Source organism: Sorex fumeus, unplaced genomic scaffold (assembly GCF_029834395.1).
Source record: "Sorex fumeus unplaced genomic scaffold, SorFum_2.1 ptg000006l, whole genome shotgun sequence".
In the NCBI taxonomy this organism is placed as follows: Eukaryota; Metazoa; Chordata; class Mammalia; order Eulipotyphla; family Soricidae; genus Sorex; species Sorex fumeus.
Genome location: NW_026606063.1, coordinates 39298681 through 39323478, shown reverse-complemented (window position 1 = coordinate 39323478; position 24798 = coordinate 39298681). Strand labels below are relative to the sequence as shown.

At 60.4% G+C, this 24798-nt stretch overlaps 2 protein-coding genes across 3 annotated transcripts; both read right to left on the bottom strand.

Annotated features, from left to right (window-relative positions):
• Positions 1-6379: 6379 nt before the first annotated feature.
• On the bottom strand, positions 6380-21877 carry LOC130037833 (cytochrome P450 26B1). Of its 2 annotated transcripts, none has more exons than XM_056129791.1 (6): positions 21324-21877; positions 17481-17705; positions 9197-9472; positions 8852-9007; positions 7365-7649; positions 6380-6996 (listed from the first exon to the last, which is right to left on the bottom strand). In XM_056129791.1, exons 1-6 carry the CDS (start codon positions 21525-21527, stop codon positions 6604-6606), a joined length of 1539 nt encoding a protein of 512 aa, XP_055985766.1. In that variant the 5' UTR covers positions 21528-21877; the 3' UTR covers positions 6380-6603. The 2 variants fall into 2 exon arrangements, with proteins under 2 accessions (XP_055985766.1, XP_055985776.1); XM_056129801.1 differs by lacking the exon at positions 21324-21877 and adding an exon at positions 18840-18864 and having other exon boundaries at positions 6382-6996.
• LOC130034995 (uncharacterized) lies at positions 21825-24309 on the bottom strand. Its single transcript, XM_056126489.1, has 4 exons — positions 24278-24309; positions 23385-23471; positions 22880-22926; positions 21825-22501 (listed from the first exon to the last, which is right to left on the bottom strand). Exons 1-4 carry the CDS (start codon positions 24307-24309, stop codon positions 21825-21827), a joined length of 843 nt encoding a protein of 280 aa, XP_055982464.1.
• Positions 24310-24798: the final 489 nt, after the last annotated feature.

Here is a 24798-nt window from a genome sequence, read left to right as displayed (position 1 = left end):
TCTAATCTTAACAGCAAAAGACACAGTGCTTTGTTGCTGGGCATTGGATATAGGGTAAGGAATCACACTCCTGATGGTAGGAGTCAAGAATGTCTGAGAGCTTGGCAGTGATGGAATAATATATCAGTTGCAGTGGCGCTTACATGAGTCTACTGGTATAATAAAATGGCAATAAAGTACACTTAACAGAAACATGACTTGGGGCTGGAGCACATGGTTTTCCTGCAGGAACCCTAAGTCCCATCCCCTGGGACTACATAGCTACCCAGCACAGCAGGGAGCAACCTTTGCTGAGCACCTCTTTCTGGGAGTAGTATCCAAGTGCCCAAGGTATGGTCCAAGAAACAAACCAAACACACACATACACACACACACACACACACACACACACACACACACACACACACACACACAGAACCTTTCCTGGTCTTGATATTATACAAAATTATGTTGGAAGACATTTGGGAGTCAAACTGGTGAGGGAGCAGATGACCTTCCTTTCACAATCTTTGCAGCTTCAGTGAATCTGTTGCAGTTCCAAAGCAAACAATAGATAGCACAGTCACACAGAGCCCCTGTAGCAGGGCAGTGCAGGTCTGACAAGGAAGCACATGAGGTTAGAGGCAGCCAGAGCCTCCACTCCTGTGAGACAGGGTCTCCTTCCTGCACAAATCATAACTCTGGTCTTCCCAACCGTGCTAAGCGTTCCCCATCTCTCCCCTGCCTTTTTGGTATACCTTATACTTCTGCCTGTGGGCTCCAACTCATCCTACCCACCTCTACCTTGGGCCACCAAACAAAGGTCTCCCCAGGCCCTTCCCTGGGGCATATGACTCAAATGGGTCAATCAGAATTCTTGCAAGGAGGGTGTTCTTGTTGCACATCCCCAGAGGGCACTGCTATTCAAGTGTTTGTCTCCAAAAAAATCTCCAGGGGTCATGGGGGGAAAAAATGTGTGAAGGACTTGCCAGTATGTCCAATCTATACCAAGCAAGGCCAAAAGGGCCCTGAAAAGCACAGGCAATCCAGGAAGAAGGAGAAAGATGTGAGAAGGTGGACACTGCCCAGTCACTGCCTCCTGGGTCGTCAGTGTTCCCTACCAGGGGGCATCAGGTGATCAGCCACCTGGCCTGATTGGTATCGAAGCCACGGAGCCCCTCTGTATCCCCAGACAGCCACCAGAGCAGAACCACACTCCCATGGAAACAGTAGCCGGCTCAGCTACTCCCACCTTCTGTCTAGGATGAGAGTCAGGTGGCGGGGGCCGGGCTGTATGCAGTATGCCAGGGCTTAGACTGTGGCGGGAGAGTTGTTCTCTGGGCAGGAAGAAGTCAAGGCTGGATGGGGCTGGAATCAGCGTCTCCCAGGAGACCGGGGTCTCTGGTGGCGGAGGAGGCTCTGTGAAGGAAGATTCGACCATGCGTGGAGAGGCAACTGAGCAGAGATGAAGAACAGCCTCTGCACTGGCTCCGCTCTCCTGCGCTGAGAGCTGGAGCCGGGCTGGCTGGGCCGGGGACTCCCAGGCAGGTCGGTTTGTTTTTCCTTTAGCCCCCAACACAGACATACACACAGCCCCGCTCCCTCGCGCTCTCTTTCCCCTCCAAGTCACGTCAGAGTGGAGCCCGCTGGCTGGCCAAGCACTGCCTCTGCCCTCACCTGGTTGCCTCACCCCGCCGGTCCCCCTGGTCCCCGGGCCCTGCTTTCCCAGCCCTGTTCCTGGCTCCCAGCCCCCAACCACCCCGGGCAGCCAGGCCCCGGCCCCAGCCAGGCTGTTTTGGAAAAGTGCTGGGAGGTGGCAGAATGTGCGGTCTGCGAGTTCCTCCAAACTGGCGCCCTGGTCCCTGGACAAACAGCGGCGTGTTTGCCTGTCCACACCGGCCTGTGTTCTCCTTCCAGGCCAGGAGATCCCGGGGGAGCAGTCGACCATGGGGGAACGTCACTGACCCAGTGGGTTTGCAGAGGGGCTGGGAGGATGGCAAGGACAGACTGGGTGATGACGAGGGTCCCCGCCCCCGTGCAGGGCCGCCAGACTGTGGGCAGTGCCGTCCCACATGTCCTCCAGGGGAAAGGGGGGCTCTCGCAGGAAAGCCAACTTTAGTAACAAGTTTTCCTGCTGGGAGCTGAGGGCAGGGATTGGGGAGGGGGGGGCTCTTCTTTTGCCTCTTACCGACCAGAGGCATCTGTCTGAAGAAGCCCCTCGGAGGAGCGGAGTTCAGGGGAGCAGGCAGCCCTTGTTCCAGAATTCAGGCCACCCTCTGCCTCTGTGTGGTCCCAGAAGTCCCTCTACCCCCACACACTGACATCTTGTGGAATGGAGGGGACCCTCCTCCCTGCACCCCGACTCCCCCCCATACCACTAAGCAGAGTGGGTTGGGACTAGGAGTCAGGGAGAACAGAGTGGGGGAGGAGAGGATCACCTGGAAAGACGACATGGGGCAGAGCCTGATTCTGCAGCTTCCCGGATAATGCGCAGACCTGGTGACCCTCTTCTGGGTGGTCAGGCTGAGCGGACGGTGGGAAGCAGCTCGGTGTTCTGGGGAGGATCTGAGCCAGTGGCCGAGCCGGGATTGGGGTTCACCGACTGCGGTAGAAACATGGCAGCCACCACAGGACCTTTCCCTGGGCAGATCCCCAGGGTTTCCCCTCCCTAGGCAGAGGGGAGAAAGGGCCGGAAGGATTCTTTCCCTTGTCTTCTTGGCTGCCCACCCCACCCCGGGTTTTGAGCACAGTTTGGGGGGCTCTCATTGCCCTCTCTCCACCTCGTGGCCTCAGCCCTTCCATCCTAGGAACTGGCCTGACTTTTCCCAACACTGGTGTTCATGCTCTTTGCCGCCTCCCTTCCAGCCTCAAGATGTTGTCAGACTTTAGAACTGCTTGTCCCAGGGTCAGCTAAGACAGTAGGACTTTAGGCCTCAGGAGTTCAGAGAATCTGCTCCCTGAGCAACATCTGCAGGCACCAAGCAGGACTTTGCCTCGTTCCTGTCACCATGGAACCTGCCTCACCCACATGACATTAATGAAGGAATCGGTTTGTTCCTGTGGCACCCAAGAAACTAACCAGCTTTGAGAAGCACTCCAAGCGGCTTGAGGTGCATTCAGGAAGACAGGTTCTCGTAAGCATCCTGGACACGAGAAAAAATGCACTTTGAGGACGGGCCCTTGGAGCTCTGGGTGACCATGCCCAGCCACTCACAGCCACACAGCCATGGGGAGCTGGTTTCCAGCTGCCTCATGACCCAAGGTGGTGGCCATCATCGAGGTACATCAACCCCCAGTCAGTGGCCATCATCGAAGTACATCAACCCCCAGGTTCCAGTGGAGCTGGCTCCCAGGGGCACCAGCCCAAGGAAGGGCAAGCAGATGTTTCAGGACAGACTTCTCCACAGAAGTGACGGAGAAGTGAGCAATTACTGAAGGCCAGGGAAGCCAACTGGGACTTTCGGAGCGGTGGGAAGGCAGAGATGAGCCACAGGAGGTGAGTCCCCACTGTTTATTATGGAAGTCTATAAAAGAGCCACATCGAGTATTTCCATAATCACGAAATGCACAACATTCATTTTTTAATATGCAACATGGAATATTATATACAGATTAAAACCACATGACAGCAAAAACACTCACACGGCACCAGTTTTCATATCAAAACCAAACACATAAGTGCTTTCTCAATATTAAAACAACTGTGATAAAAACATATTAATATTTTGAACCATGTTTACAATAGAGAAAAATTCATATTTTACTAAATAACAAATATTTAACAGCAAAAACTTTATACTAAATATCTATTTTGAATTATAACAAAAATAGTACTTATAATAGTTTATAAAGACAGACACACAAAATTATAACATTTATTGAAAAAAAAAGTTTGTGTATAAAATAATATTAGAGCGATCCGGGCAGGGTCAGGATGGCGCCCGGAACACAATCACCAGCGCCCAACATCGAAAGTGCTTCAATCTGCAAGCCCATGGCAGGAAGAGTTTTGCAGGGAAGAGGGTAGGGGTTGGTTTTGTTTGTTTTTTTAATGTCAAGTGACAATAGTTAGGAATGATATGTGAGAAAGTGTCACCCAGCTAAAACTATTTCTATAAAACCTACATACAGACACGGGCACACAGAAGGACCGAGACTAAGAGACACAGCCCGTTTCCCCATTGGAACCCTTGTCAGCCATCAAGAGCTCTTCTTCTTGCCTTTGAGACCCAGCAAGGCAAATGATACTTCCTTCCTCCTTTGCAGGGACAAACACCCCACACTCTCCCTAGCCCCCCCCCCCCCATTTTAGCCTTCTCTGTCCCCTCCCAGGCTGGTCACCCCAAAGGAAGGTCTCTAGATGCTTTCCAAAGCCCTTGGGGTCACTGCTAACCAGAGCCAGGCCTGGCTGGGTTGTGGTGCTTCCCATCTGAAGGGGCACTTCCTGCAGCATCTAAAATGGTGAAATCACTGGTGTAGGGTCAGCTTGAAGAAGAAGGACCCCTCCAAACTCTGGACCCTTAAATTCTGGGGTCTCTGTGACCTTTGATGAATCTTCATACAGCTTTGCCTGTGTCTCAGGAGGGAGGGCAAAGAAGAGAGAGGGAGAGATCTCACTACATTTTTGTTTTTAAAGGTCCACTTTTGCCAGTAATGTCTGTCCTGCACTGCGTTCTAACAGTGAAAAATGTAGGGACCACATGAAACTTTGAATGGGGGAGTCTAGATTGATCTGTCATATCCGCACCACACCCGCGAAGGTGGTTGTGCATGGGAGCAAGAGTGGGGTCCAGCCAGCCTCCTGCTCACAGGGGACACTGAGTGGTGAGGCCGTCATGGGTGGGCGTCCTACACTCTATCTGATTCTCTGGCAAAGAGAGTTCATCAAGTGTCTGTGTTCTGTGCTGCCAGGGACCAAGCCCAGAGCCTCGCCTTTTCGAGGGTCAAACTTGACTGCTGAACTACCATCCCTATTCCAGGGAGCCATTTCCATATCACCAAAACCCAAAAGAGAAACAGAAAGCAGAGGAAAAACCCAGCAACAGACAAAATGGCGGAGAGACTCACCAAGGGCCTCCAAACCACCCCCAGAAGATACCCCTAATTGTTGACTCAAAATGCTAGTGGCAGGAGTTCCTTCTCTGCCCCCCAGACACCCCCCCCACACACACACCAAATCTCTTCTGACAAATCCACACATTCTTTCCTCCTCCTCCTCCTCCTCCTCCTCCTTCTCCTCCTCCCCGTCCTCCTCATCCTCCTCCTCCTCCTCCTCCTCCTCCTCAGTTCTCCCACAGCCTCCCCACAGCAGCCTCAGACCTGAGGCCCTGAGGAAGCTTGAGGGGAGTCGCCTCCTGCGCTCACCTCCCCTTGCTTTCATCTTGTTCCCACACCCCTGAGCTGGGCTACACAGTGGCAGAGAGGTGAGAAGAGACCCCAAAGATGCCTTTCCAAGGGCTAAGGACAAAACATGAGGGTTAAGGAAGGCCTGACAGAGGCTCGTGAGAAGGAAGAACCCGTATCCTGCCCCCTGCTTCCTTTCCTGCACTGGGGAGCACCCTGGGCTGAACTGTGGCCAGGCAGGAGACTGTGGTAGCTTCCTTACCTTTGTGGCACCTTTGTGAACGAGCAGGGAGGAAGGCAAAGGACCGTGTCCTGTCCCCATCCCCACCAAGGGTGGCAGAGGTGTTGGGGTGGGAGGGGAGGGCAGGGAGGCGAAGCTCCACGGTTGAACCCACAGAAGGTCCGGAGCCTGGGGGAGCTGCTCAACTCTAGATCAGGAAACAGAGGCGCTGGTGGAATTCCCTCCACCCGGGCAATGATGGGTGGGGGCACAGACGCTTGCTGCAGTCCATAGCAATGCCAAGGTTGGGTTTTATCAGTGAATAAATATGGGAGAGGGGTGCAGGGGGCAGCCTATGAGCCAGGGCCTTGCGTATGTAACAGGGTGGGCTCAAGGCCACCTGGCTGGCAGTGGGGGTGTCAGTGCGCATGCCCAGGGCCACTGGGAGGATGCTGGGAAGATGGGGCCTGGGGCTCCCATCAGAGGAGAGAAAAAGTAGCAGCAACAGATCATTTCAAAGGTTCAAACTGGCAAAGGATGGGCCCCTCTCGGCTGAAGCACCCAAGGAGGGGGTGCCCGCCACCATCTGAGTGGAGGCAGGGGGCAGGGGTGCTGAAAAGAACACCAAAAGGGGCATCTTTTTTCCTCCTACCCCCATGTCGACCATGTGACCTCAAACTAGCAGGATCCAAGAGGAATGAGCACGGGGGGACCAGTCTGGAACATCACAAGCAAAGGCTGCAGCATGGGACGGGCCGCGGACATGTAACACTGAAATTGGCATGCAGAGCCCCTGGCCAGGCCCAGTCCCAGGGGCTAAGTTGGGGGGAGGGGGTAAGGGAGCAAGAAGAGACTGGAGAGAAGCAGGGGGCCAGGAGTTGGGCCCCCATCTCTTGGGAGGAAGCGGCCCTTTTGGCTTTGGGTAGGGTTCATCAGGGAGGGGGGGAAAATGGGAGGGTCGAGTGGGGGAGGGGCTGTTCCCCCTTTCCCTGCTCCAACCCCCTCCCACACACAGGTTTCTGCCCTTCCATCCACTCCCACCCCCCAGCCTGGCTGGGCATTTAGACAGTGGCACTCAGCATGGCCTCCGTCTCTGGCAAGATCTTGTTCTGGTTGGAGTCCAGGCCAAAGAACTTGACGCTGAGGCCACCCACGGGGTGCAGGACGGGGACCAGGGTGATGCGGGGGAAGGTCCGCGTGGCCAGCTCGAAGCGGCTGGTGCTGGCCAGCTCCACCGCCAGCACCTTCAGGAAGAGCTTGGCCAGGTGCTTGCCCAGGCAGGTCCGGACGCCGCCACCGAACGGCAGGTAGTGGAAACGGCCGTCCTTGTCTTCGCTGCGAGCCTGTCCGAAGCGGTCGGGGTCAAACACGTTCACATCTTTGAAGACGGGCGCAGTGTCATGGGTGTCCCGGATGCTGTACATGACGCTCCAGCCTTTGGGGATCTGGAAACCCTGGAGACAAGCGTGAGATGAGGACAGGGATGGTGAGCCGGGCAGATGAGGTCTGGGGATGGGGGAGAACCCAAGACTTTCTGTGTGCCAGCCCCCCACCCAGATGTTCCCAAAGCAACATCCTTGAGGCTCCCTGGACCTCGTCAGCCCCACTCCTCAGGTTAGGCCACAGTCCACTGGTGTCTGCAATGCTGCTTCCCAGACGGACCCCTCCACCAGGTCCCCTACCCCCGCCTGGCAGAAAACTCCCTGGAAGCAAACAAACACTGCCCCTGCCCCTCAGCCCGACTGAAAGACCTCCCACACCTGCGGCAGTGTCTCCCCGCCCCCACACCCGCGCAGTTCCAGACCCCAGGACCCCGCCTCACATCCAGCTCGAAGGTCTGCAGCACAGTGCGGTAGCCCCCAGAGATGGGCGTGAAGAGCCGCATCACTTCCTTGATGACACAGTCCAGGTAGTGCAGGCCGCTGAGCGTGTCCAGGCGCAGTGTGCCCTCACAAGGGCAGCCGCCGCTGCGCAGGATGCCCTGGGCCCGCAGCTCCTCCCGCAGCTTCTCCAGCACGGCCGGGTGCTTCAGTAGCTGCATGATGAGCGAGGTGCTGGCGCTGGCCGTGGTGGCATAGGCAGCGAAGATCAGCTCCAGGGTGCCATCCTGCAGCGGCATGGAGGGGGAGGGGCATGGCTCAGTCCAGAATCCAGCTGGGCCCAGGCGGAGGGAGGCAGGGGAGTGGGGGAGGGGGGGTGGCAGCCCCACTCTGCCGGGTTCCTCCTGCCCCCAGGGGCATCTTCTTGGGCCCTGCCTTCTCCCTCTGAGCCTCATGTTGCTGGGACACTGAGGACATAGTAGACACAGGTCCCCGAGCAAGAGACAACCCAAGGCCGCGTGGAAACTCTCGGAGTAAGTCACACCATGCTCCACTGTGCATGTCATTCCAGCTGGCCTGGCCTAGTCTCCGCCATGATCACGGCTGAACACGCACCTCAAGCCAGCGGGCACTGTGGAGTGAGGCGGGGGCTAAGTCCCTGCCTTGCAGCTCACAGCACCAGCTGCTTCCTCCAGCACCTCTGGTACGTGGTGGGGCCAGAGGATTGGGTGATCGTGGGACACACATGGGCCACACTCACGAGGACCCCTAGTCCTCTGGGAGCCAGATACCAGGGCCAAGAGCACCTACGGAAAAGCCCCTGCATGTCACCTCTCTCCTCCACTCTATACTGGGTGCAGAGAGTCTGTGGGGACCAAGGGCCCCTTACTTGCCATGGAGGTGACTGAGAGAGTCATTTGGGCTCCGTCATGGCTAAGCAGGGGAAAGAGCCAGAGGTGGAATCCAGAGAGCGGAGAGAGTGGGGCGGGGAGGCTGCGGCTGGAGTCTGGGGCTCCCACTGGGCCCCTTCCTCCGTCCACCAGCAGGGCAGGCAGAAGGCTGCCACTGGGCTCCTTGTGCATGTCCCAGGCAGCAGCCCAGGGGCTTACTTGACCCTCAGACAGTGTCAAGTGCCACCTATTAGATAAGGCAGGTGGGATGGGGGGATGGGGGAGGGGGAGGCTGGAAGTCAGTCCCAGGCTCCCTACACTTCCCCAAGGGCTGACCAGCCCTGAGCAAAGCGCCTCATCTCCAGGACCTGTGTTTGCTGAGGTCACCGTGGGGCTAGTGAGACCGTGAAAGGCACTAAAATAGTGATAGGGGCTCAGCAGGGTGGTCCACAGGTACCACAGGCACTTGGTGTGTCCATGTGTGTGGGCAGTGGCGGGGCAGCCCCAACCCTGGACGGGGGCGGGGGGGGGGGGGTTGTGCTTCTTGTCCTCCCTGCAGGTGGGCAGCAGGGCTCTGGGCAATGAGGGGCTGGCCTCACCTTGAGCTCCTGCATGGTCATCTCCTTCCCATGCTCCTTGCTGCTCTCGATGAGGATGTCCAGGGCGTCCGAGTAGTCCTTGCCCTGGGAGCACTGCAGCTTCTCACGGATCGCCTTCTCCAGGCCCTTCTGCAGGATCTGCCGGGCCTGGATCCCCTGCAGAGAAAAGGGGAGAACGGTCACCTCGGGACCAGGACAGGCTCCTCGAACTGGCCTTGAAAAGGCTTCCGGCTGTGCAGCCAGGGATAGGCTCAGCCTCCCCTCCGCCCTGCCCTCCCCACCCCCCACCCCTGCCACCTGGCCCAAGAGTGGGCTCTGGGGTGCACCGGGGTCCCAGGGGCTCACCCGACGGTAGCCACTGAAGGGCAGGTCCACAGGCAGGGAGAAGACGTTCTCCACGAACTGCTGATAGACCTCGAAGAGGTGGCCCAGGTCTTCCTCGGGGATGCTGAAGCCCAGCAGCACACGGATGGCCATGCGGAAGGTGAGTTTCTGAGCTTCCTGGTACACGTTGATGGGCTCAGGGTGGCTGCCCCAGGCACGCAGTGTGTCCTGGATCACCAGCTGGATCTTGGGCAGGTAACTCTCCAGGGCCTCATGGCTGAAGATCTTGGAGAAAACCTGGAGGCCAGAGGAGGGAGGACAAATCGTCAGGGGGCTTGGGAGCTGCCGCGCACGCATGCACAGGGGCAGACGGTGGCTGGCCTGGGGAAGATCCTCCCTGGCTGTGGGGGTGAGTCTGTGTCTTCTCCCAGACAGGGCTCCCTCCACGGCAGCCACCCCCCTCCTCCTCCTTTTCCTCCTCCTCCTCCTCCTCCTCCTCCTCCTCCTCCTCCTCCGCAGCCCGGCCACCCCATGGCTGTGGCGCAGGGGCATGCGAGCGCGAAGGCACGCTTCGGAAGCACTCCCGGTTCCGCCCGGACCTTCCTCATCACTCATGGGGCGCCCGAGCTGTCAGCTCCTCTCCTGACCCACGGAAAAGCACGCGCTCCAAACAGCGGCAACCCCCTCCTGGGACTCCGCAGACCAGCTGCCAGCGGGTGTGTGGGAGGCACTGGGGGGCTTCCCAGCCGTTGGGGTGGGGAGCCCCCGGGAGAGGGGGGCTGGGTGGGGCTGGAGAGGCTCTATGGTAGGGGAGGGGGTGCATCCCAGAGATTCTCAGGGGCCTGGCCAGGGAGTTGCCTGGAGGAAGCTGCAGAAGAGTCTGGACAGGGGGTAGTGGCAGGAAGCAGGAGGGGGGCTCATCCATGGCACTGATCAACGGCTGCAGGCAGGACTTTCTGAGATGCCTCCTAGGTGCTCTCCCCACGCTGGGAAATCCTAGGGCACATGCTTAGAGCTGTGCCACCCACGGGGCTCCGGTGTGGCAGGGCTGGGGCAGGCGTTTCACTCCCAAAGATCACAAAGGCAAAACAGCATCCGTCCTCCCTTCCGTGGTGAGCAGCCACCCAGACTGCCTCCTCGGCTTCCCACTTTTTAGCCCCTCTATCTCCCCCGGGCCCCCCACCCCCAGCCCGTGCTCCCCTCCTCCACCTCCCCACACCTCGCCACACATGGGTTGCTGCCCACTTGTGCTCAAGAGGGGTGGGCATCCGATTATTTGCTGATGGTCTCCCTTAGAACTAGCAACTCTCACCCCCGCCCCCCCCCCCCCAATAATCCAGAGCAGCAGGAGAGGTGCCCTTACCAGTCAAGGGACAGACAGGTCAGGGAGGAGAGGGGGACCGGCAGAGCAGAGGGAAGAGACAAATGGTCCTCATGATGCCCCCCTCCACCACCGCAAGTCCCACACCCACACCCTCCCTCCCCACCGCCCCCCAAACACAAGCACCCGCACAAACTGTAAATGTGAGAATTTCCCCTGCAGTCAGCTCGAGGAGGAAAAGGTAACATTTTCCTGGCCTAAGCCCTGCATGGCTAATGGGAGGGCTGGTTTGCAGAAATAACAGTGCTGGCCCTTCAGTGGCCCAGCCAGGCCTTCACAATAGCACTTTCATTCTGAAATTCCCGGTGGGCAGAGAGGGAGGGAGGTAAGGAGGCCGGTGAGGGGCCGAGAAGCCAACACTGTTTGGAGCTGCTCCTGCATCCAGGGGACAGCAGAAAGGTACAAGGATGAGGGGAGACAGTCAATGGCGGCCCAGCCTGGAGGGCTCATTCACACCTTGTACAGCTGCAGGGAGCCCAGGAGGTGTGTGTGGGGGGGGGGGGGCGGGGGGCGGGGGCTGGGAAGGGGCAGGGACCCACCACACCGCCCTCTGGAGGGAGGTTTCAGAGGGTTTCCCTCCTCGTCCTGGCTCCAGGTTCAGCTGTTGGTCAGTCAACGGCAGGGAGTAGAGCTTTGTCCCCAGAGCCCAGCCCAGCCAACCAAAGGGCCCTTAGAAAACAGCAGAGTGTGCCAGAGGTGATCAGGAAGCCATGTGTGGGGGGCCGAGCGGACCGATGGGGAGGCAGAGAGACAAACCTGCCGCCGCCTGGCCCCCGCGAGAAGACTGAGGTGGGGGTGGCAGGCACAGGCCAGCCCAGGCTGGAGGGGGCTTTCATAGCGGGCGTTCTGGAGACCTAACTGAGAAGGTGGACATCTGGGGGAGGGGGGAATCCTAGAGAAGAGGCTAGCCACCCCCCAGCCCCCGATCCAGCCAGAGCCAGCCAGAGTGTAAAATGCCGTGAGGGGTGGGGTGTGGATGGGGGAACACTCAGGGTTCTAACTCCAGGGCATCCACAACCCAAATATGATCGTGGCCAAGTCATCCCCACTCGTGCTGGGTGACCCGTGGGGTTCATTTCAGGGGCAGAGCACCAGAACGCCATTGTCCATAGGTACCTAAGTGGATGCCCTGCCCTGGGAGAAACAGGAGTCGCATGTGAAGTGTCTGCCAGCCAGCCAGCCGGCACTCTACCCCATACATGGGTTACAGAGGCCCTGAAGGGTGGCAAGGGGGAAGCCGCTGGCCTGATCAGACCCAGCACCAGCAGCCAGGCCCTGCCCTGCCCCGAAGGTTACATTCTCTGCGCCCTCTAGCGATGGCCAGCTGAATTGCTCTGTCTGCCGCCTTGTGGGGCCAAGAAGGGCGAGGAGGACTGGGGTGCTGGGATGGAGCACGGAGACGCCTCCATGGAGAAAGGCAGGCACTGAGTGATACCAGAGGCCCGCCACAACCCAGGACCTGCAAGAGCCCAGGTTGAAACTTGTGAAAAGAAACTTTGCAGCCAAGATCAGAGCTCTTGTCCTGAACGGCAGGAGTCCACTGGAATGTGGAGGGGTCCTTTTCTCTGGCGGAGGCACAGTCCTCCTCAGAGCATCCCTCAGGAGAGGAAAGGCCCAGCAGAGCTGCAGAGGCAGCACCCTTGTACTCTGGGCCCTGGGGAATTTATTTGCTCAGAGGTCATCCCCGTTCAGGCCCCTGCCTTAAGCCCAGCTGCTCCCCTGGCATCGAGGGGCCCCCAGGCGCCGGGAAAACTCCAGGGCCTCATCCCTGGGTCTGTGCCCAGGGTTACCAACACAGGCACTTCCTGAAGCTGGGGCAGCCCAGAAAAAAAAAAAAACCACCTACCACAAAGGCCAGGAGGAGGCGGAGGTGCTGGCCAGGATGGGCGGGGTCAGAACTTGGGCACAGGGAAGGTGCCCCGGGGAGCGGCTCAGTGTGAAGTGGGGAAGGGCTCCCGGCCCCCAGAGCCAACTGCCCTGACCACAGCTGTAAGAGGAGCCAGGCTGCTTTGTTTCCCTGTGGGGCTTCCCTTGGAATTTCCAAAAGTGATCCAAGAATTCAGGACAGAGGTGATTGGGAACCCAGAAGCTGCGTTCACCCCGCCTGGATGCCAGGAAGCGTCAGGGCAGAGGCTCCTGGGGAGCCCTGGTAATTCCCGGCAGGCATAGAGAGCAGAGCCCCGGTAAGGTAACTCCTGGCAGAGAGGAGGGGAGCCCACCCTGGAGGATTGCTCAGAAACCCTTTCCCCACCCCACCCCTTTGCAAGCAGTGCTCTGCCCAGTCCCCATCCCTCACTGGCTCACTCTGTTCTTCCACTCCCAGGATCCAAGGGGAACAGGCCAGCTGAATTGCTCCTTCTGCAGCCTTCCAGGCTCAGAATCTCCGATAACTGTTCCTACACCTGCTGCCTCCTGCCCCTCACCCAGTGCCCCCAGGAGGGGAGCAGCAGATACCCCCACTCTCAAGCTCTGTGTGCTGACCCGCTCCACAGATAACCTTCGTCTCCTTCTCCTCCTCCTCCTCCTCCTTCTCCTCCTCCTCCACTTCCACCTTCTCCTCCTCCACTTCCACCTCCTCCTCCTCCTCCTCCTCTTCCTCTTCCTCCTCTTCCTCCTCCAGCGGCTACAGGTAGAGGGACAGATAAACGGGCAGATATTCTGGGTGCAGGAAGAGCTGCAGAAGGAACCCACTCTCCAGCCAGTGACTCAGCTGGGGAGGAATGGACGCAGCTGCCCACGAGAGAGGGGCGTGGGCAGGCCTCCCTGCCAGACCACGGGAGCCACAGAACGCAGAGGAAAGAATAACAGAGGGTGGCCGTGGGGAAGAGGGGGAATCGTCCGCCCAGGGCTGACGCCAAGGTGTGGGTGTGGGTCCCAACTCTCTAGGTTGAGCTGCTACTGCTCAGGGCCTCCTGTCTCTGGTGGGAGGAGCTGACCCAGCAAGCCCCCCATCCCCCCTCTCCCCACTGTGGCTTGGAATTCCCAGACTCTGGGAACACAGCACCTGCCCCACCCCCATGGACTCCAGTTTTGTTCTTCCCTTCCCCGGACTGGACTGCTGCAAGCTCAGCACTGGCCCGGGGTGAGGGGGGCCAGCAAGGATTTCTGAGGCTGAATCTGAAAGGCTTTGCCCAGGCTCTGCTTCCCACCAGACCAATGCCCTTTAGAAAGCGAGGCCCAGAGGAAGTGCCCCCTTCACCCCAAAGTCATGCTCCAGGAGAGACTGACCCCTGAGCTTTTCCCTCCCACCCCCCATCTCACTCCACCTCCCACAATACACTCTGCACTGGAGCCCTGGGGTAGTAGACGGGGGGGGGGGGGGGGGGGGCATTGGGGGGTGAGGGTCCTGGAGTTACTGGAGAACCTGAGAAGGGGGCCTGCCTCCGGGGGTGTAAGACAAATCTAAAGGTCAACCCTGATGTTTGGGCACCTCTGGTCTACTCAGAGGCTGTCTGGGTCCCTGCAGGTGCACCCCCTACCCCTGGCCCTTCAGCCGTGGGAGCCACCACTGGACGACACAACAATGAGCAGAGTGGACTCAGGGCTGGCACAAAACCCATCGAAGCTTCCCTACACCTCCCCCAAGGGCACGACTCTGTCCCAAGGCTGAGAGCACGTGCAAACACATCAGCCTTAGAGGCGTGGAGCTGTCCCAGCCTGGAAGGACACACAGAGAGAAGGGGCGAGGGGGGAGGCGGCCCCCTCCCCCAGCTCAGCTCCCCCAACTCCCTGGCACAAGGGCGTGCAGAGGGAGGCGGCCACTCACAAGCGCCCTGGCAGCTGGCCGTGGACTCCTCCCCCGCTGACCTTCAGAGAGATCCGTTTCCCCCACCCCCTCAGCCCCTCTGTGCCCACCAGCGGGTGCTACAGTAGCTGTTGGATGAAGGCCTTCTGCTGGCAAACACCCAGCGCCCGGGCCTGGCTGCACCTGGCTGCAGTTCTCCACCTTCCCACCCAATGCACTAAAGAGCTTTTGCCCCTGGTGGAGCACAGTGGGCAGGACTCTGCTGCCAGAGGCTGTGCCCAGGCTCAAGGGTCCACCAAGAGGTGGGATGAGTCAGGCTGGGCTTTAGACCTTTCTCCTCTGTGCCTCTGGCAAACCACCCCCAACCTTTCCTCCTGTATCTCATCCGCCCTTCTAGAGGAATGCCTCCATCTCCCCCATACACTTGATGCCATGGGGATGCCCCCCTCCTCACCAACTTCAATCAAGGAACCGGGGGTCCAAGGAAGAAAGGGGATAGCAAGAAGGCGGAACAGTGTCTGCATTTGTGGCTCTCTGGGAAACAGGCCTGGCTCTTAGCGAGGACCGTCGGACCAGGCGCTTCTACCCCTCCGGGCTCTGGACCACATGGGCAGCTGCGAAGAACTCTGCAGAGCCCGATGGCTGAGGACATCTGGACATCTGGGAAGAGTGATGATGCTCCCAGCTCCCCAGCACCCTTGGTCCTTCCCTTCCTCAACAGGCCAGGCTGCCCCTACCCCTACCCCTGCGGTCCACTCTCCAGCCACATCCCCATGCAGTGGTGTGGTCAGACAGTGAGTGGCTAGCTGGCTGGGATGACCCTCCCCCAGTGTCTCCCCGACCCTGTACTGAGCACTGGGTCCTGCACACTGGCCATTCTCACCAATCCCGACTCCGGCCCCTGAGTCATCTTTCCTCCTCCCTCTAGCTAGACTTACTTCTTGAAGTAAGACCCATGTGTTCCCTCTTCAACCTCTGCACCCATCTCAAGGCCTTCAGAGTTCAGAAAAACCCAAGTTTATGGAACATCCATGCTGACCCCAGCACTGCAATGTGTGTTACTGAAACCACATCCGAATGTGAGCCATGCGTGGTGCATGCCTGCATGGATGTGTTGAGCTGAGGAGGGGACAGTGTCTTGCACGCAGTAAGCAAACAAGTAGCAGGACCCCCAGTAGGTGCCCAAATCTCTGTTAGGCAAAAGGTCGGATAGCCAAGAATCAGATCACTGATTCCGTCCACTTCTTTGTCCCCTTCCAAGGAGCTAGAAGGCAAGAATGTTCTAAAGAGAGGCCAGCAATGTCCATTCGTGGTCCTTGGGTCCTGCCTCCATCCTGGTCCCACCTCGCCTCTCTTTTCTGAACAGGTCCGGGAGCAGCAATTCTCTCCTGTTCAAGTCCCTCTGTAGTGGCCTTTCCAGGACCTCCCCCAATCCCCCCACCTGGACACACAAGGTGAGTCAGGCAATACCTCTGTGGAGAGGCCAAGCCCTCTTCTTCCTCCCTGCATTCCTCCCTTCTGTGTTCTTCCAATTTCCTTGCAGTTTCCTTGCAGCATGGAAACAGCTCTTTCCCTGGGCTGCCTCCTCTTGTCCTGCCTGGCCCTTTCTTTGCTTTCAGGCTAGCACCAAACCTCTCCACCACTCCAAGCCTCGGAGTCCCCTGAAAGAAAACAGTGACTGCTCTTTGCACAAAGCTTTTGTGGCCATCAAATGCAGAAGCAGCCCCCTTTCTGCCTTCAGCGGTCTCCAGCTTTCTCCTCACTTTGTGGAGAGTCACAAAGAGGAAGAAAAGAAGGAAGTGCCCAAGGCTTTTGAAAAGCCCCCAAGCCCAGGCCAGCATCCCCACCAGCAGTGCTCCCCAGAACCCCCTTCCATCTGCTCTCCCCACTTCTCCTGCCCCCAGTGTCAGCTGCTTCTAGCGCTGGAGAGATGACTTGGGGAACCCCTTTCCAAAGTTCTCAAGCAATCTGCTTAAATGGAGGAGGCGAGGCACTGCAGACCTGAGCTGTCCCTTGATCTTCCCTCCTTTTGTCTCTATGGAGAATTCCTGTTCGAAGGCCTCAAGTACCTCGCGATGAATAGCCCGCGCTCTCCAAGCCCACCTCACACACACAAGCCTTCTGGGCGAGGGGCCTGTCTCGCCAAGGGGCCCCCCCTCCCCACTCCTGGGGCTCCAGCACTCAGACCGCCTCTTCCTTCGGGGTTTCCAAACTGGGTGAGTCCCATGACCCAATGGAAAAAAAAAAAAAGACAGGGAAGGGAGGTCGTGGAGCCCCCACCCCACCCCATCCCCAACCCCCGTCTGGCCGCTCGAAGCCCGCAGCCGGCGCCCCGCCCGCCGGCGGCTCAGCTTTCGGGTTACTGCAGTTCAAACTGCACGTGCCGCCCGCGCCCGGAGCAGCGGCGGCGGCGCGGCGCAGCCCCGAGAGGGGGTGGGGAGCTCGCTCCGTGCGCACTGGCTCGCTTCCTCCGCGCCTTTTCCAGGCGCTCGGGAAATCCACAGGATAAACACCCACTTTCTTTTCCTCTTTATTGGGGAGGGGGTGGCGGGGGGAGCGGGGAAGGTTGATCTGCGGCCTGAGCCTCATCTGTTCTCCCCACCCCGCGCCCTTCCCCCCACTCCCCACCCTCCAGACCCGGGAGCGCAGCGGCCCAAATTTCACCTCCTCTCTCCCAGGCCTTGCCTGCCACCGCCTCTCGCCAGGTGCCCCCAGACCCGCACCCCCGCGCCTTCCCGCGAGGATTTCCACGCAGCCTTTGGTCAGAAGGCTCCGTTTGATTCGAGAGCGATCCTGAAGGAAAGAGGGGTGCGCCGCACACACTGTCTACCCTCTTTTTATTTCCAGTTTTGTGGGGTTCACGTGGACCGACATTGGACGCCCCAGATCCCCCACATTTGTTCAAGCCCTGCCCCAGTCGCCCACTGCACCGGCGGGGGGTGGGGGGTGGGGAGGGGAGTGCTAGGGTGGCGCAGTGGGCCCGCTGAGAGGGCCGAGTCCCAGGAGGCCTACGCAGGCCATCCGGATTGGCCACTGCGGAAACCCGCGGGATTCCCCCAATGTGGTGTGCAAAGAGAGACGGGAAGTCGAGTGGGGACTCCTCCAGGGGCACGGAGAACTCCTTCCCCCTTGGGAGGCCGCGGGAGAACAGTCTCGGAGCCTGGTGGCGGGGCTCTTACCTTGCGCTTGTTGCGGTGGATGTCGCCGATGGAGTTGGCCACCGTGTTAGGGCCCAACAGCATGCGCGTGCTGCGCGGCCACTCGGTGCTCACGAGGTGGTGCTCCCCCATGAGGATCTTGCGCACGTTCTCCGCTCCCGTCACGCGGATCAGGGGCCGCCCCAGCAAGTGCGTCTTGAACACGTTGCCATACTTCTCCCTCCGCGAGGACTGGAAGCCAGAGCCCTGCGGGAGCCACACCGGAGACCAATCTCAGGGCGCACGTCTCCAGATGGGGGTAGAGGGGCGAGGAGGAGGGCTGCGGGGGCGAGGGGTGCAGGACCCGGGGCGTAGGCCCACGCCCCTCCCCCACCCCACCCCCCGCGCGCTCACACACGCACGCACGCGCACACACACACACGCACGTAGGTTTTATTTTTCATAGCATGCACGAGCGCGGGGAAGTAGGGCCTAGGGGATAATAAATAATGCAAGGGAGGCGGAGGCCCAGGGGCACCCTGCGGGAGACTGTTTTGTAGTAATGACTTTCGGGAGGGAAAGGTATCCCGGACGGCGGGACCTGAAGCTAGACCCGCCCCCACCCCCTCCCCGCCTCCCACTCGCCTCGAGCTCCCGAGCCTCTCGGAATAAATATTTCCAGGCTCCGGGCCACGGGCTGGCGAGACCCCGCGGGGTGGCCGCGAGCCAAAGATTATTTATAGCGGTGAGCGGTCGGTGCCCGAAGGCAGTCCCTGCAGCCGGGGGTGGGGGTTTCCTCCCATCTCGGGGGTGGGCCGCCAAAGGAACCCCGCGGCCCGGCCAGGGCTCTGCAGGGCAGGGTCACGGGCTGACAGCCGCGATTTTCCTCCTGCCGTCGGTCCTAGAAATAACTGACAAGGACTTTGGTCGCCGCCCTGCAGTTTGGAGCGGCGGCGCGGAGGAGGGCGCTTCCCGCGGGCCGGGTCGGGCCGGGCCGGGCCGGGCCGCCCCGGCAGGTAACCGGATCCCTGGCGACGGCGGCGGCGGCGGGAGCCGGAGCGGGCTAGGCCGGGGCCTGGGCCCGGCGCTCCGAGTGGCGGGGCTGCGCCCGCCCCGCGCGCGGGTACCGGAAACCGAGGGGACCTCCGAGGGGCGGGGGCAGAGGCGTCCCGCTCACCTTTGACGTAGGCGCTCGCCACCCCAACCCACATTAACCCTTCGCCTGCCGGGGCGGCGGCGCGGGAGAAGGGGAGGGGCGCCACCTGTCAGGCGGTGCGGGTCGGGCCCGCCTTACAGAGGTGGCGCGGCGGGCTCGGGTCCCACCCGGCCAGGCAACGCGCCCCCACCCATCCCTCCCCCCCCACCCCCACGGTGACCATCCAGCTCGCTCCCCCTCCTCACTTCCCTTTCTTCCATGGAAAAGTATTCCCCGGCTCGAAGTGTCTACACCCCGGCACCGCCGAAAAGTGACTCTGCAGAACCCAGAGCCCTAATTACTTTTCCACATGCGCCTCTGTCCGCGGCGCGCGACAGGGTGCGAACCTGGAGCGCCCGCGCTGCTCCAGAAGGGGGGCTGGGCGGAGGGGGACGCCGCCCCGCGGCCCGGTGCAGCCCCCCCCCCAGGACTCCCCCTACCCCGCCGCCCTTCTAGACGGCGTCTAGCCCTTTAAGAGAAATAGAGGCGAGGGTGGAGGTGCGACAAAGCGGAGGGGGTGCTGAGTAGCGGGGTTCCCTCCCTCCGTCTGCTCGAACCGTCTCCCTCGCTCCGTCTGACTCTCCGACTCTCCGCTACTTCTTTTCCTCTGTTTTTCTTTTCTTTCGACACAAAAGTTGGGCTGTGAATTTTCCGAGGTCGCCGCCGCCTCTCTCCTGCCGTCCCCCCCTACGCCTCTGATCTGCCTAACTATAATTAAAGTGCGTTTTTTTGTGGCATTAATAAAGAGTTATTTGTCCGCCGTTTCCACGGTCTTCACAAAGAGGACTTTCATAGGGGCGGCCGCTCGGGCCGCGAGTCCAATTTATACAAAAATGTTGTATTTTTAGCCCTGGGCTCTGTTTAGATGGCGCACAGTGGAAACGGAGAGCCCTTGGAGGTCCCCCCGTAAAATCTGATAAATGACTCCGAAAAAATAAAGCTGGGATTCAGAGGGCTCCCATTAACCCCTTCAGCTCTCCTCCATACGCACCCCCTTGATTTCCCTCCCCCAGGAGTGTAAATCCCGGAGGCCCGCGGATAGGGGAGGCGCAAACTTATGGGTTGGACTCAGAGTCCTTAGGGCTCTTGTGGGATTTGGAGGGAAAGGTCAAGGGGACATTTGTGGGGGGGCAGAGAAAGGTCAGGAAGGGGGAGTGGTGTCAGGCCGCGAATTCCGCAGAGTGGCTCTAACAAGACAGGAGCCCGATGCCCTTGCGACTTATTTTATTTCCTAAATTCTCGGCCAAGCGCCTAGACCACCGCTGCAGTTAACCCTTGAAATGGGGCGGCGTAAAACACACTATGGGGATTTCTTCGCGGGGGGGGAGTCCCATTGGTTGACGTGAGTCCCACCCGATCACTCGATCACTCCAACCAACCCAAAAGAGCCGGGCTGGACCCCGACTCGCTAGGACCCGTGGGGCAGCGGAGCGGCATGTCCACCGCAGAGCCCCCAGCTCCGCTGACACTTGGGGCGCGGGGCGGGGCGGGTGCGCGCGCTGATTGCACGCGTCGGTTCATTCCAAGCCAAGCTTCTGCACTTCTCAACTCGCCCGCCGGTCTCCACGTCACCTCCCCGGCCCCGGGTGTCTGTTTCAGGACATCATCTATCCTCCTCTTAACTGCCATCAGCATCCGCACAACGAACACTCGTGCACACGTACACACGTACCCACAGCACACCTCCCGCGTCTAATCCAGGGACGCACCCCTCACCCCCCACCAAGGAAAACCCTGGGGTGTATCAATTGAAAAAGCAATTGTCTGGCACTTGATGAGGTGAATTTCAAGTTAATCTCCCCAGTACCTACCTGGGTCTAAGTCCAGGACGCGGCCACCCCCATCTTCACCGCATGGGCTTGTGCAGCATCTTAACAACACAAACGCACTCCCTTGTGGATCACACACACGTGCGCGCACACACACAGACACACACAGACACACACACACACACACACACACACACACACACACACACTCCCCTCCGGGTCTCTCTGCCTCGCTATCCTGTCCCCACCCAATAAGTCAATAGACCCTTTTCCCCGAAAGCCAAGAATCCTCTGGTCTCAGGCTGCGATTTTCCTTGAGTTAACCTTTTGCCTCCCCTAATTCAAACACACACACTTTCCCTCGGACCTTGGACCCGGGTGGTACCTGGAGCAGACTCGGACCCGCCAGAACACAATCCGTGGCTTAAAGGGGTGGGGAGGGGGGAGGCGGACGGAGATTACCGTTGCCCCTGGCCCCTACTTCTCCCCGACAGTTTTGGGGCCCCGGGGATACCTCCAAAAACCCAGCTAGCAGACGGCGACTTGGGGGCTGGAGCGCAAAGTGGGCGGCGAAAGTGGCTCTAGGACCGCTGTTCCGTCGCAGCGCGGGAAGCGCTCCCCTACCCCCCAACGCTCCAAGCACCCTCCTGGACCGCCCCAGACTGGGAAAAGCCCATCTTGAGCACCCTCTCGGGTCCGGGGTCCTGTCTTACCAGCCCCCAGAACCTCGAGCGCCCGGCGCCGGTGGCTCGGAACCGTGCCGCCGGCGGGCAGGGTAAGCCCGGGAGGAGGGAAGGGGCGGGGCGGGGACCTGTGCCTTCAGGATCCCCGCGCCCCTCGGCCGGACCGCGGCTCCGATGGTCTGCCGCTCGCGGCTCGCTGGCCCGGGAGAGCACTGAGCGCCTAGGAGTGCACCCTTACCTGCAGCAGCCAGTGGCCGGTCTCTCCGATGAGCGGGAAGCCCATGGAGCCCTTGGGGATGGGCAGCTTGCAGCTCTTGTCACGGGTGGCAGCCCAGCGCAGCTGCCACAGCTGCTGCGACACGGCCAGCAGCAGCGTCACCGACACCAGGCACGCGGCGAGGGTGGCCAGCGCCGACACCAGCTCCAAGCCCTCAAAAAGCATGTTGGCGGCCGCTCGGGGGATTGGCTGTGCCGGCCGCGGCGGGGGAGGGAGGGCCGGACAAGAAGGCACGGGAGCGGCGGGGGAGGGGATCTGCGGCCGAGGGTCCTGGCACCTCCAGCCGAAACAGAGAAGGAGGATGGGGATGAGGGAAGGGGAGTGGGAGGCTGCGAGGGAGCGGAGAGAGGGAGGGGGGCTGCCTAAAAGAAGAGAGAGGAGACACGAGGCGCCCCTGACTCGGAGTGCAACTTTGTTTGTTTGTTTGTTTGTTTGTTTCCTTATAGCGGGCTGAGGGGCTGCTCAGTGGGGTGATGGGATGAAGCCGTGAATCAGCTGGTGGATTAGCCTCTCCGCAACCATCACACTCGGAAAACTTTGGAAAACTTTATCCAACGGGAGCCTCGCCCCCCACCCCTCGTAAGCCCCTTCTTCTGCTCGGGGGTTTAAAAAAAAAGAAAAAGAAAAAGACGGGGGTGGACTGAGAGCTAGCGGAGAAAGTGCGGTCGATTTGTCAAGTTTCGCCCTCAAATTCCTAGGTGAAAAAAGGGAGGAAAAAAAAACCTGAATCCCCAAATTCCAACAAACCCAGAAACTTTGGGGACGAGGGAGAAGGCGCTCGGGCGTAAGGCGAGCGGCGAGGCAGGAGCCCAGAGTCCCTGGGCTGCCCGGGGCGGTGAGCCCGAGTCGCTCAGACGCCGCTGCACCCCCGAGGCGGGCGCTGCGGGAGAGGCGCGGCGCGCGCGGCGGCGGCCGGAGCGCGGGTGAGCAGCGGGCGGAGCGCGGCCGGGACGACGGCGCGCAGCCGGCCACAGAGCCCCGGGCGGGCGCTGGGGCGGCGGCAGCCGCGGGCCGGCGGGAGGGGTGAGGCAGGGTGGGGATGGATGGGGGAGGAGGTGAAAACCCGAGCTGGGCTATTGTATCAATTAAAGAAAAGGCAGTCCGTCCCGGGACGCGGTCTCTCGGCTCTGGAGTTGCTGCTGGGGGAAAGAAAGGGGGGTAGGTGGCGGGGTTGGGGGGAGAAAGGAAGGCAAAAATAAAAATAAAAAAAAAGGGATTGCAAGAGGGGGGAAAAAGCAGAAGGCAGGATTTCAGGGCTGGTGGTTTTAAAAGCTTCTCTCAATGTGAATTGGAGTCCGAAGCCAGGCGATGCGTGTGTTTATATAGAGGCGGGAAGGCTGCGCCGTGGGCGCCCCGCCAGCCCCCCTCCCCCCGCGCGCGTACAAAGCGGGAGGCGTGGTGAGAGGCCGGCGGCCGGAGAGCGTGTGAGAGCCCCGGCCGCCCGCCCCGCCCCGGCCGCCCGCCCGCCGCCCGCCGGGGACCCACTTGTAGCCGCCGCAGGATCAAACTCAGTTCACCTCTCGCCTCCTCTTCCTTCTCGCCGGCGTCTCGCTGAGCCAGGCACCTACAGACGGACGAGATGAGACACACGCGCACAGACACGCGCGCGCGCGCACACACACGATCGCTCACGCACACACACACACGGTGCGCACTCGCACGGTGCCCGTTCGGTGGCTGCTCCTTCCTACCCTCGCCCCCCACCTCTCGCCACCCGGGGATCCCCGGTTCCCTCCTCGCGTCCCCGGAGGTCCAAGTGTAGGCCATCGCCCCCTCGGCCGGTCGTGTGGACTCCGCCGCTCTGTCCCTCGATGGAGAGGCGCCAGAAGCCCCCTGGTTGGGCGCTCAGAGTCCCCAGCTCTTATTCCGCCGACCCCCGCTATCCACTACCTCCTGGGACCCCTCCACCCCACCCTTCCCTTTCACCACCCCACCCGCTCCGAGTCAGGACCCCCGCTGCCCACCCGTACATCCCCAAACCTCGAATGCCAAGATCTCCACCCTCCTCCACAGGTCTCTTACCCTACACGACCCCGACGTTCCCCTCTGCCAGTCCGCGTTCCGGGCTCCTGGCGCTGCAGCCCCTTCTCTTGGAGGGCTCGAGACCCCCTAACTTAGCAGTCCCCGTCTGTCTCCCGCAACGTCGGAGGGAGCCCCATGCCGGTCCCGAGGAAGAGTGGAGCGTCCCGCACCGAGAACAAATGCGGCGGCCCGGCACCGGGAGGCGGGAGGAGTCGGGTACAAACGTTCATTGATACAAATGAGTAAATAAACACGCCGGGCGAGCGCGGCCACCTTCTCAGAGCCGGCCGCAGAGGGCCCCGGCGCGCGTGCCTGCGCCAAGGGGTGCGTGTGGCCCCGGGCCGCACCTGTGGTGTGTGTGTGTGAGTGTGTGTGTGTGTGTGTGTGTGTGTGTGTGTGTGCGCGCGCGCGTGCGCGCGCGCGCGGGGGTGCCCCGCTCCTGCAGACGTCTGTGGAGCGAGCTGTGTGATGTGTGTGCGGAGTTGTCTGCGCTCTCCGGAGCTGTTGGTCTGCCCGTGCTCCATGCCTCCGTCTGTCACCTGGCCTCTCCTCCCGCGTGCCTGCGAGCCTCCGAGCGCCGCGCGCCCGCCCCAGACACTGCTGCTACCTGGTGCCTGGCTCGCTCCCGGCCGCGCGTCTGGTGGCCGAACCCAACCCCCTTTCTCAGTATCTCCGTCGCTCCCTTTCTCACTCCCAGAGTCCCAGACTGGCTCACCCTCCGCGCAGGATGGGGTGCGTGTAAAAGAAACTAAACTTCACCCTTCTAGCGCCTCCCGGGGCCCAGCGGTGTTCCCTGGAGGAGAGAACGCGTGTGCGTGTCCTAGGTGCGGGCAGAGGGGCCAAGCCTGCGGGTGTGAGCGCCTCCGAGGCGGCGGTGGCGGGCGGAGATTTACGAACTGGTCCGTCGCTTCGAGCGCTGGGTCATCTCCGCGCTCACTCTCTGCCCTGGAACCCCACCTGGTGGACAGTTACAGTACTACAGATTCAAGGGGACGCGATTCACGCTTTCCCCTTCCTTGTTCATCTCTGTTCTTGGGGGGAAGGGGGGAACGGAGGTGGGGAGGGGACATGCGTCTTCGAAAGACTGCACGTAGGCTCCCTTTCGGCCTCTCCCCGGCAGCTTGTAAAGTGCCTGCAGAAACTACTAGGACCATCCTATAAATGGAGAGCTGGGGGCGCTCAGGCCCCTTGGGAAGTTTTCAGGACTGTCAGCTCTGACCTGGTCACGCTGTTGTTCCACACCCCGCTCCCTAATCCGGTAGGAAGCTGGACAAGAGTTGGCCATGGGAAGACTGTTTTTGAAGAACCCCAAGAATCTATCCTGATTCCCCCCAAACCCAGCCCTGACTCGGAGGTAGAGAGATGGACAGGACCCTGGAAACACACATCGGTCTCTGAAGCATGAGCATGGCAT